This window comes from Echinops telfairi, unplaced genomic scaffold, assembly GCF_000313985.2.
Source record: "Echinops telfairi isolate 266 unplaced genomic scaffold, ASM31398v2 ScPeMD7_3;HRSCAF=10, whole genome shotgun sequence".
In the NCBI taxonomy this organism is placed as follows: Eukaryota; Metazoa; Chordata; class Mammalia; order Afrosoricida; family Tenrecidae; genus Echinops; species Echinops telfairi.
Genome location: NW_022103899.1, coordinates 2,976,965 through 2,988,967, shown reverse-complemented (window position 1 = coordinate 2,988,967; position 12,003 = coordinate 2,976,965). Strand labels below are relative to the sequence as shown.

The window sequence follows — 12,003 nt, the reverse complement described above, 5'->3', positions numbered from 1 at the left end:
AACCTAGCTTCTCTGAGCCAGTGCCTGGAGGAACCCTACCCAGCGGGTAAGCTTCCTGGCCCAAAGCAGGCTACTCCTCTGCTCTGTGGCCTGGGAAGCCTGCTGTGCTGTCATCTGCTCTGACGCTGCTGCTGCCAGTCCTCTGCCAGGGTCATTGCTCTCGGTCTCCTGGACCCAGGAGGGCATCCAGAGGGCAAACTGCACTCCTTGGTCCCCTTTCATGATGGTACCGAGATCCTCGCCCTCCTGCTTCTGCAGTGGCTCATTTTATACCTAGCAAGGTGACAAAATTGACCCATCTCCACATTAGTGTACCACATTTTTATGATCACAGTTAGCCCAGTGAACAGTCACTCACAACTGCATCCCACAATCTATCAGCATCACCCCCACCTTCTCCTTCCTAGACTCAGCAAGAGACGTCATTTGGTGGGAGTTATACAGACACTGTGCTAGAGGAGCCATACAAAGTCATTCACGGCACCACAGGACCCTTTCCTCTCCAACATTTTTACGATTTCAAACTTTTAATTCCTCACTTCAGTTACTGACCGACTTGCTGTCTTTAGACGTGCCATAGGAGAGACGAAGCACTAGAAGAGCATCATTTTTGAGCAGAGAGAGAGCCTTGGGGAGAAGGAGAGACAGTGTAGCTCCGATGCCGACGGCTTTGTGGATGAGGTGGAACCAGCTGGTGTTGCCTTCTCTTCTAAGTCAGCTGGCCATGAGTCGGATTCGCAACGACGCCATAGGGATTGTGAGTTTGTGATCGAGAGTTAGCAGGCTGGTCCATTGGAACCAAAGTGTTTCAGTGCGGGAGAACTTTCAAGAATGACCTGCCATCTGCCCTGTTCGGAGAGAACGGTCAATGTTGTTTTGCGAACCTTTCTGTATGGGAACTACGAAAGAAGCCGTGCACTACGAAGTATCATCGTAATCAGCAGGACGTATTTTAAAAACAAGCCTGCTTGGACTCATTATTCTTTATTTAGCAAGGATTGTGGCTGCAAAGGAGAGAACCTTGTGAATCCAGGAGGGCAGCGCTTGTGCTTCTGCCAACTTGTCAAAATTCAAGCACAGCCTCAGTTGCTCTTATAGGCCCCGCCAGCTCTGACTTTGATTTATACTCATTCAGACAGTGGGAACCAATTCATGTACCATCAGTTTTGTTTAAAAAGATCTGGGCAGCTTCTATGAAATAAATTAAACTAGGCTTAGCTTTTAGGTGAATATTATCATCACCTGGGCATAATATAAGACTAAAATTAATGAAAAGAAAACAGTACAAAAACAGTACCAGACTCTGAGTGTTCGTGATGGAAGAGAGGGCCTCGGGGAATAAATGATAAAAATGAAACTTATTGTTTCCTTCATGGGAATAACTGATTGGAAGAAGGAATAATTTGAGGCACTGTCTTACCTAAACACTGTAAACTTAGAAGTATCAGTTTTCATTCTGTTTGCAAGTTTAGTCACCTGTGCACTGTACTGTATTTCCTGAGAACCTGTTGATAAAATGTTATTCACAGAAGGAAACCCCCTACCCCCTGCCATGACTCTTGGGACAAAGTGTAGAAGTTACAGGTCTCATATACATAACCACGCCCCCCATTTCAAATGCTTTCCCCAAACCTCAGTTTACTAACGAGCTTTAATTGAGAGTCCTGGATTCTGTTATTGTTGCTCCATCTTCTTTTGTCTTTTTGGCTCATTGCAACATGTTAAAGTGCTAGTTTGTTGAAGGAACTAAAATTTGTCTTTCCAAAGACATTTATAATATGGATTCCATGTTCAAGGCCTTTCTTCCTTCATTTCTTATTTATCCTGGTACAGAGATGTTTATTTTATGCTTATGTTTATGTTATTATTATGCACTAATAACCCAACATCAGATTTCCCATAAAATGTGTAACAGATTACGCAGATGGCAAATGATGATATATACATTTTAAACATGAATCTTCCCATTGGCCAGATGGTGATTTAACACGAATTGTTGAACATTTATGTTTCTTATTAAACAACCTTCTTTTGTGTAAGCCTGGCTAGCAGTGTAATTTGGAACATACTCAGGAATCAGTAAAGAACAAGGGTAACACCCCCCCACCCCACCCCTACTAACTGGCAGTCGGCCTTGGCTCCACAGGAAGGCACAGAGAGCCAGTGCTTGCTCTGCCCTCAAGAAACGAGTTCCCTGCCTCAAAGAAAGAGCTATTGGGACAATGTGAAATCCCATCGCTCTGCTCACTTCTCCCCGTGCAGACCCTCCAGACCAGACATTCTGCCCGGCAGCCTTCCTTCTGGGTTCTGTGGGAGACAGGATAGGTGGACTTCCTTCGCACCTTGGATTTATGTACAGACTTGAGGTGACAATCTTACTGGGGCCTTCCCTCCCTCACTGTCCGGTGCCACACTCTGTTGTTAAGGGCTCCACCCACACTGGTATTTTCTCTCCGGTGGTGCCTGAGCTTGCCAGAGAGTTGGGGCATTTGTGGAGCCAGTCCTATGCCCTCCCCGCTCCTGTTAGGCACTTGCAGAACACAAGGCTAAGCTTGACAGGCGCCCCTGCGGCTCCCACCCATCTTCACAGCCGGTTCTGAATGCTTCATACAAGATCAGAGCTCTGCTGTGTTAAGATCTGAATAACACAGAGAGTATGACATATTGAAGTTATGGCAAGAAACATTACTTTATCCTGAATTTGGTCAGAATGTCAGTTTGTAGGAATTTAAGGCAGTTGCTTAACACTCAAGCATTTTGCTTGTTTATTTGTTGTTTTTAAAGTGTAGATTTTTTTAGAGACCTCTCATAATGAAAATAAATATTACATAAACAAAGATACAGAAGAACACCTCCGTTTGCGGAATACTTTAATTTAGAACAGGGATTGCGTTATTGTGGCTGTATCATCATCTGACTTGAAGCTCATGTGAACATGGTAAGTGCTGGTTTGCTCACAGACAAACCTGTCAGCTGATTGGGTGTCAGCATGAACGCACTGAATGCTGCTCAGCATCCACTGAGACTAGTTAGAATCTAGAAACAGAAACCAGATGGATTGTGGTGAGGATTGCACAACTGGTTTTAATCTATTTAAACCATTGAATTGTATAGTTCGTGAATTATATATCACTAACACTTTAAAACAAAACCAAAAAGAACCATGAGCTACTGTCACTTGAAACACTGTATTGCTGTTGCTGGTGGAGACTAGAGCCATTGGAGACTCTGTGTCTGCCGGTCCAGCACTGTTTCACAGCGACGAGAACGGGGTGCTGCAGCTCTTCCTAGATGGTGCTTCATAGTTTATGTTTCCTGTGTGTACACACACCCACACCCACACACACACACAATCAGTATTCTTTCCTACTCATGTTAGAGGAAATTTAAAACACCAACAGGCTGAATTGGTTGAAGATGTGCACTGAAAGAGAGTCATAGCAGCAGTTGAGTGGAATTGGATGGGTGTGCCCATGTGCACCTTGTAAAACGTATGCCAAAGTACATGTGAGTATCCACTGCCTTCACTACCCCATCATACACGGAAATTGTCATCACGCTTGCAGCTTACTAAGATGCTTTATGGAGAGTTCTAGGGTCTATCTCAAACCCAAGTCCTCTCATTTTTATGCTCAACACCTATATAGCACATGACTAGTTATCCGTTTCAAAGCTCTGCCACGAGGAGGAACCTAGCAGCTTTGCTTTAATAGAGCTGCTGATGGCTTGGGGGAAATGAAACTCGAGCCGTTCTCTCTGGTGTTCTGACTGTTTCGGGGTTATCGCAGGGTCCCACCATGGTTAGGGCCACAACGTCATTGTTAGCCATCCACATAGTTTTGTCTCGCCCATTAGCAGCTACTCTCACCCATCATTTCATAACTACATCTCAGCTGATGCACCAACATCTACATGGAAGCAGTCAGATGGAATAATCATACTAAATTCATAGATAAGCCACCTAAACCTCTCAGACCTTACCATCTGGTGGAGGGAAAAGAAAAAAAGAATTCTATCCACTATTGGTGTGATTGCTATGGATTATTCCACTAGAGTCATTCTGTCATCCATGGGGATGGGTTTTTTTTTAAATCATTTTATTAGGGGCTCATACAACTCTTATCACAATCCATACATACACCAATTGTGTATTGGTATAAAGCACATTTGTACATTCATTGCCCTCATCATTCTCAAAACATTTCCTCTCCACTTAAGCCCCCGGCATTAGGTCCTCATTTTTCCCCTCCCTCCCCGCTCCCCACTCCCTCATGAGTCCTTGATAATTTATAAATTGTTATTTTGTCATATCTTGCCCTGTCCGACGTCTCCCTTCACCCACTTTTCTGTTGTCCGTCCCCCAGGGACGAGGTCACATATAGTTCCTTGTAATCAGTTCCCTCTTTCCAACCCACCCTCCCAGTATCACCACTCACACCACTGGTCCTGAAGGGATCATCCGCCCTGGATTCCCTGTGTTTCCAGTTCCTATCTGTACCAGTGTACATCCTCTGGTCTAGCCAGACTTGCAAGGTAGAATTTGGATCATGATAGTAGGGGGCGGGGAGGAAGCATTTAGGAACTAGAGGAAAGTTGTATTTTTCATTGTTGCTACATCACACCCTGACTGGCTTGTCTCCTCCCTGAGACCCCTCTGTAAGGGGATGTCCCGTGGCCTACAAATGGGCTTTGGGTCTCCACTCCGCACTCCCCCCATCATTCACTATGGTAAGATTTTTTTGTTCTGATGATGCCTGATACCTCATCCCTTCCACACCTTGTGATCACATAGGCTGGTGTGTTTCTTCCATGTGGGCTTTGTTGCTTCTGAGCTAGATGGCCACTTGTTTACCTTCAAGCCTTTTTTTCTTTTAATCATTTTATTGGGGCTCATACAATTCATCACAATCCATACATACATCAATTGTGTAAAGCACACTTATACATTTGTTGCCCTCATCATTCTCAAAATTCGCTTTCCTCTTGGGTTCCTGGAATTAGCTCATTTTCCTTTTTTTCCACCCCCCTCCCTCCCCGGTCCCCCGTCCCTCGTGAACCCTTAATAATTTATAAATTATTATATCTTATCTTACACTGCCCGGCATCTCCCTTCACCCAGCCTTCTGTTACCCATCCCCCAGAGAGGAGGTTATATGTAGATCCTTGTGATTGATTCCCCCTTTCTACCCTTCTTCCATCCCGGTATGGTCACTGTCACCACTGGTCCTGAGGGGTTCATCTGTCCTAGATTCCCCGCGTTTCCAGTCCCCATCTGTACCGCTGTGCATCCTCTAGTCTAACCAGGTTTGCAAGGTAGAATTGGGGTCATGATAGTTGGGGGGAGGAAGCGTTTAAGAACTAGAGGAAGGTTGTGGGTTTCATTATTGCTATACTGAACCCTAAGTGACTCATCTCCTTCCCACTACCCTTCTGCAAGGTATGTCCAGTTGTCTACAGATGGGCATTGGGTCCCCATCACACGCCACCCTCATTCACGATGATTTTTTTTTCTCCCCCGCCTTTGGTGCTTGAAGCCTGGTCCCTTCGGCCCTTCATGATCACACATGTTGGTGTGTTGCTTCCATGTGGGCTTTGTTGCTTCTGGGCTAGATGGCCACTTGTTTACTTTCAAGCCTTTAAGTCCCCAGACGCTATAGGTCTCCGTAGCTGGGCACCACCCGCCTTCTTCACCACACTTACTTATGCACACATTCGTCTTCAGCGTTTATGTGGGGAAGGTGGTCACACAATGATGGTTTTTGTTCTTTGGTGTCTGCTACCTGATCCCTTCAACACCTCGTGTTCACACAGGCTTGTGTGCTTCTTCTCTGTGGGCTTTGTTGTTTCTGAGCTAGATGGCCGCTTGTTTGCCTTAAAGCCTTTTAAGACCCCAGACGCTATAACTTTTGATAGCCGGGTACCATCAGCTTTCTTCGCCACGTTTGCTTATGCACCCACTTGTTTTCAGTGATCGTATCGTGGAGGTGAGCACACAATGATAATGATTTTTTGTTCTTTGACGCCAGAGGGGACGGGTTCTGATGATACTTTAAAACAGAGTAGTGGTTCACAACATGAGGCTGTCTGCACTCATAAAAACCTTGTATCACTCTGAACCAGAATTGACTTGATGGCAGCAAGCTGTTTGGATTTTCTAGAGAGGGAGTGTCCTTGGGTGGTACCAATAGTTAACCTAGCTGGCTACTAACTGAAATGTTGAAGGTCCGAGGCTACCCAGAGTCACCTTGATCAACTTCAGAAAAATCAGCCATTGGTTGCTGATTTTTCTAAAGTAGATCAAGGTAACTCTGGACAGTCTCAAACTAATAAAATGAGTTGGAATTTACTTAAAGGCAACTGGTACTTAAAGGGAGAGAAATTAGAATGTAATGGCATTTGGTAGATATAACAGCATTAATTACCTCTTCCATTTCTTGGTCAGATAGCACCATTGTGGTGAAAAATCTATGTGTAGGGCACTAGATCTGTAGTTTCTAATTTCACTGAAAAGAAGTGCCCTCGGCGGTAAAATAAGGATAATAACATTTATCTTTACATGGTTGCTTTCAGTATGTTTGCACACATAAAGTACAGAGAGCTGTACTTGGCAGAGAGGCAGCTTTGAATAGATACTGGCTTAAAAATGATCCTCTTAGGCGCCTTAGGCAGTTTGAAGGCGATCAGGTGCTACTCTCACTGAACCTGACTGCGTATGGGCTACACCATGCACACCCACTCCTCACTGGCATGGTGCACTTTCAAAGAACAGGTCACTACAGGAAAGTGGGTTTCATGCAAAAATGGATGGTGGCCACATCAGATTACAAAATGGAAGATAACTGCATCATTGCATGACTGCCAGATTTCAGTATTACATAACTCCCTAATTATAACATTCCATAACTGACAAACTGCTGAGAATCATGGCCCAGCCAAGTGGACGCATAACCTTCACTAACCATCACAGTCAGCATGACACTTGCCTCACACCTGAGCATTTCATTACTACCTGACAAAGTCTGTTAGGTGGAAAAAGATCTGTCACTATGTTATAAATGCAAGATGTCAGATAACAAGGTAGTCGATGAGTGAGGAGTAGCTGCACTGTATTCCTCCAGCTTACAATGTTGAACCCCTTGGGCAGGGTTTCACAGCATGGAAGAAACCAACACCAACGTTTAGTCGAACATAGAGGGGGCTCTCAACCCTTCCAGCAAGCTGTGCTTAGTGGCCTGGTTCTTTGTTGGGTAAAAATAGTTGACTGCTCATTGGAGCAACAATTGTTCTTTTTATCCTTGAGAGGGTGTGTAGAGCTCTGCATATACTGGACAGGCCAGCACTGTCAGCCACAGGGGAACAGAGATGAAGCTTTGAATCTGTGCCCATTGTATCCACTGGACTTCAGATTCTAAATCCCATTCCCCTGCCTCTTGATCTTTCCAGAATCTCAATTTCCTCCGATTATTTCCAAGATAGATGGCTTGTTCAATGAAAACCAAAATGGATTGAATGATGTCCCCATACCTACAGATGTAATCCCATTTGGGAACAGGATACCTGCTATGTTAACGAGGCCATTATCAGTGTGTAGAGTGTTGTAACTTAATCACTTTTGACCTTTAAAAAGAGCAGATCCAGTCAAATGAGAAGGTAGATGTCACATTATATGTAGATTGCCAAGGAACATAAGAGACAGAAGCTGGAAAGAGATCGTCCCCTCAAGCCACTATCTTGAATTCAGACTTCCAGCCTCAGAAACTGCGAGAGATTTAAGTTTCTGTTCATTAAAGCCATCTACTTGTGGTATTTGTTTTAATTTTTTAATCATTTTATTGGGGGCTCATGCAACTCATCACAATCCATACATCCATCCATTGTGTCAAGCACTTCTGTACATTTGTCACCCTTATTCTCAAAACATTTGCTCTCCACTACAACCCCTGGCATCAGCTCCTTTCCACCCTTTCCCCCCTCCCCCTCCCTCATGAACCCTTCAGAACTCAAACTATTTTGTCACATTTTATACTGTCCGACGTCTCCCTTCACCCACTTGTCTATTGTCCGACCCCCAGGGAGGAGTTTATATGTAGATCCCTGTAATTGGTTCCCCCCTCCTACTCTACCCTCCCTGTATCCCCACTCTCACCACTGGTCCTAAAGGGATCCATCCTGGATCCCGTTTCCTGTTCCTGTCTGTACCAGTGTACATTTTCTGGTCTAGCCAGATTTGTAAGGTAGAATTGGGATCATGATGGTTGGGGGTTAACGAAGCATTTAGGAACTAGAGGAAATTTGTATGTTTCACCGTTGCTACACTGCACCGACTGGCTCGTCTCCTGTCCGACTCTTCCATAAGGGGATGTCCAGTTGCCTACAGATGGGCTTAGGGTCCCCACTCTGCACTCCCCCTCATTCACAATATGATTTTTTGTTCTTTGATGCCTGATACCTGATCTCACCGGCTGGTGTGCTTCTTCCACGTGGACTTTGTTGCTTCTGAGTTAGATGGCCACTTGTTTACCTTCAAACCTTTAAGATCCCAGACGCTTATCTTTTGATAGCCGGGCACCATCAGCTTTCTTCACATTTGCTCATGCACCATTTGTCTTCAGCGATTGCATCGGGAAAGTGAGCACACGATATGATTTTTTTCTTTGATGCCTGATAACTGATCCAACTTGTGGTATTTCTTATAGCTTCTCTAGATAAGACATAACTTAATTTGAATTTCCTACCATTGTTTAAGGCGCCCTAGTGGATTACCCACTGGGTTGCTAACTTCAAAGCCAACAGTTCAAAACCACCAGTCACTCTGTAAAAGATGAGGCTTTCTAATTCTGTAATAATTTAGTCTTGGAAATCCACAAAAGCAGTTCTGTTCTACCCTGTAGGGTTTGCTATGAATCAGAATTGATGTGATGGCAGTGAGCTTGAAGTTTCCTTGGATGACTCTAGATTTTAGTTAACATTCGTTTTGTAGAAAAAAAATGTTATAGTGTTTAGGGAAATGTGGATGTGGTACCTACCCTGGTTATGTAATCCAAAATTCTCATCTCTAATTAAATCAAAATTAACCATTCCCCTCCTTAGAAGAATCTCATATCTTTAAATATCAATTATCTTTAATCAGTCCTTCCTGGGAACATTTCTTTAAGGGAGGTCATTTATGATTTCTGAGGAATGAACTTGGTAATTCAGGAATGAGGCCCCTCCCCCAGCTCCTCTGATAGTTACCACTTAAGTCACACATGAGTTATGAGGTTGTTTTTTTGTGGGGGGAAATTTGTTGTGAGCCAGAATTGCTCGTTACCGTCTTGCTTTCCTTGAGAGCTAAAAAGCAAGTCAAGAGGAAATTGTCTTAATAATGGAGGCACAGAGTAGTAAGAAATAATGAGTTAATTTATCCAATGTCAAATAATGGTATTCTATAACGGCAGGATTGACAGTTTAACAGAGGTCTTAGCCAATGTAAACTAGGTACTTGCCAAATTGGTGTAGGCATTCAATCCTGTCTCCAACCTGCATTTCTAGCAATAAACCAATGAATGGTGTCTAGTACTCACTCTCCTAGTCTATCAAACAAGTACACGGTTTTTCATTCACTCAAATGTGCAACTTTGGTTACTTTGCTCTTTAGTGACCATCACCCATAATGGTAGTGGTGGCTGCATCAATGGGCTCAAACATAAGAACAATTGAGGATGCTGGTGCTTCATTCTGCTGTGCACACTATGTTATGTATGAGTCAGCACCGACTCGATGCCTCTTAAAAGGTTTACAGACAGAACAATGACAGAGTCACAACAACAGTAACATCACTTAGTAAAACAAGTAGTGAATGATAAGATGGATGGCTGTTTTTAGCTTTTTACCTTCTTTTAATAAACTGATTCATTAATTAAATCAGATTGCATCTTCTTAGAACATCGGATCTATGGTCTCATTCAGGCTTTATTTGTAAATTCCCCCCACCCCTTACCCCCATCAACAGTGGCATACTGGAAAAAAAGCTCACTGCCATCAAGTTGATCCCGACTCGTGGTGTTCCTATCCTATAGGACAGGGTAGAACTGCCCCTGTGGGTTTCCAAGTCTGTAACTCTTTATGGAAGTAGAAAACCATCTTCCTCCCTCGGAGCAGTTGATGGCTTCCAAGCACTGTCCTTAGGATTCGCAGCCCACTGCGTAATCACTGCGCCACCAGTGCACCTAACAGTGGCAGTGTTGATTAATTTCTGTATCTGGCACTTAAAAACCATTGACCATGATCTTTCTCCTCTTTTTGTGTGTCTTCAACATAGGACATGGATTTGATTGACATACTTTGGAGACAAGATATAGATCTTGGGGTGAGCCGTGAGGTATTCGACTTCAGTCTGCGGCGCAAGGAGTATGAGCTGGAAAAACAGAAAAAACTTGAAAAAGAACGACAAGAACAACTCCAAAAGGAGCAAGAAAAGGCCTTCTTCGCTCAGCTACAACTAGATGAAGAGACAGGAGAATTCATCCCGATTCAGCCAGCCCAGCACATCCAGTCAGAAATCAGTGGATCGGCCACCTACTCCCAGGTACAGAGGACTCAGTTCTTGGGAAAGCCTATGGCGGGATTTCAGGGAAAGATATCACCAAAGGAGTCAAACATCAGGACTTGGGTTCCAGCGTGGCCTCAAACTATGCTGTGACTTTGTCAGTTTACCAATCTCAGCCTCCGTATCAGTTCATCACCTGGGGCCACTTACCTCATGGAGTCATTGTGGGAACTGGGAGGACATAAATTTTATTTATGAGCTTGTAAACTATAGAAATTGAAGGACCAAGTAGTGGCTACTGTAGTGAACGGCAACTGTAGAACTAGGATAAACGAAGCCAAACTCACTGCCTCTGAGTCTATTCCAACTCATAGCAATCCTGTAAGACAGAGAACTGCCCTGTGGGTTTCTAAGACTGTAAATCTTTATGGGAGTGAAAAGCCCCTCCTTTCTCTGACACAGTTGGTGGGTTCAAATTGCTGGCCTTGCAGTTACCAACCCAATGTGTAACCCATTATGCCACCAGGGCTCCATAGAACTAGTGATAGGCATTACTTATGGTACAATGCTCCAGGCATTTGATGTATGAGCAACTGATTCAACATAATCAACTATATGAATTCGGTACATTTTCTCAATTGTACCTACAGATGAGCAGTTGAACCTCAGGTAGGTTAAACATGCCTAGGGCACTCAAAAAGTTGAGGCAAGGGTGGGCATGGCAGCTGGGATTTGAACCCTAGGCCTTCTGGTGTTAGTCTGTGCTCCGAATTACTACTGTACTTAATGGATTTGTGACGTCATTTGCTGCACTACCTTGTAAGTATTCTGTGCTCCCCAATCATGAAGCTCTTGCTTGGCAGTAGTGCGTTTAACGTTCTTCTCCGTGTGCCTTTCTCTTACCCAGGTCGCTCACATCCCCAAGCCAGATGCGTTGTACTTCGATGATTGCATGCAGCTTTTGGCAGAGACATTCCCGCTTGTAGAGAACAATGAGGTATACAACGTGGTTTCACCACAAACCTAGAATGAAATTTAACAGGCCCGATCTCTCCAGTTTAAAAAAAAAAAAAATGAAGGGGGCAGGGAACCTTATTTCCAGGGGAAATTTTTGTCAGGGGAACCTTGCAGTTAAGGAAAAAAATCCTACACACCAAACTCAAAACCTTTACTACTTCCTAGGCAGAAATATGGGTCAGCATAACCATGAACACATTTGTTGCAGGTAATAAACTAATCCTTGCTCAATAAACTGATTGTTTGAAACCTTGTACTGGTTATTATATAGACGGATCTGTGTCAAATCCTGAAGATCGCACAGACTGAATCAAGTAATTAGGCTAAATACAGAGTAAATTTGGAGTCAGTAGGTAAAAATAAGTTGTTTCATGATGCAGAAATAGGGACCTAAGTGTCAATGAGTAGAGTAGGAGGAGACTGAAGCTGGTTCTAGTTGAAGGTACCACGGTGTTGCT

The 12,003-nt window shown here is 43.9% G+C and overlaps 1 protein-coding gene across 2 annotated transcripts in view; it reads left to right on the top strand.

The window, feature by feature from the left end:
* Nucleotides 1-12,003, top strand: part of NFE2L2 (NFE2 like bZIP transcription factor 2) — a 38,292-nt gene that overhangs the window by 23,899 nt on the left and 2,390 nt on the right. For both annotated transcript variants that reach the window (XM_004701450.2, XM_045296411.1), the window contains exons 2-3: nucleotides 10,301-10,567; nucleotides 11,436-11,525. In XM_004701450.2, the coding sequence (XP_004701507.1) occupies nucleotides 10,304-10,567; nucleotides 11,436-11,525 (354 nt within the window). In that variant the 5' untranslated portion in view covers nucleotides 10,301-10,303. The remainder of the gene's footprint in view (nucleotides 1-10,300; nucleotides 10,568-11,435; nucleotides 11,526-12,003) is intronic.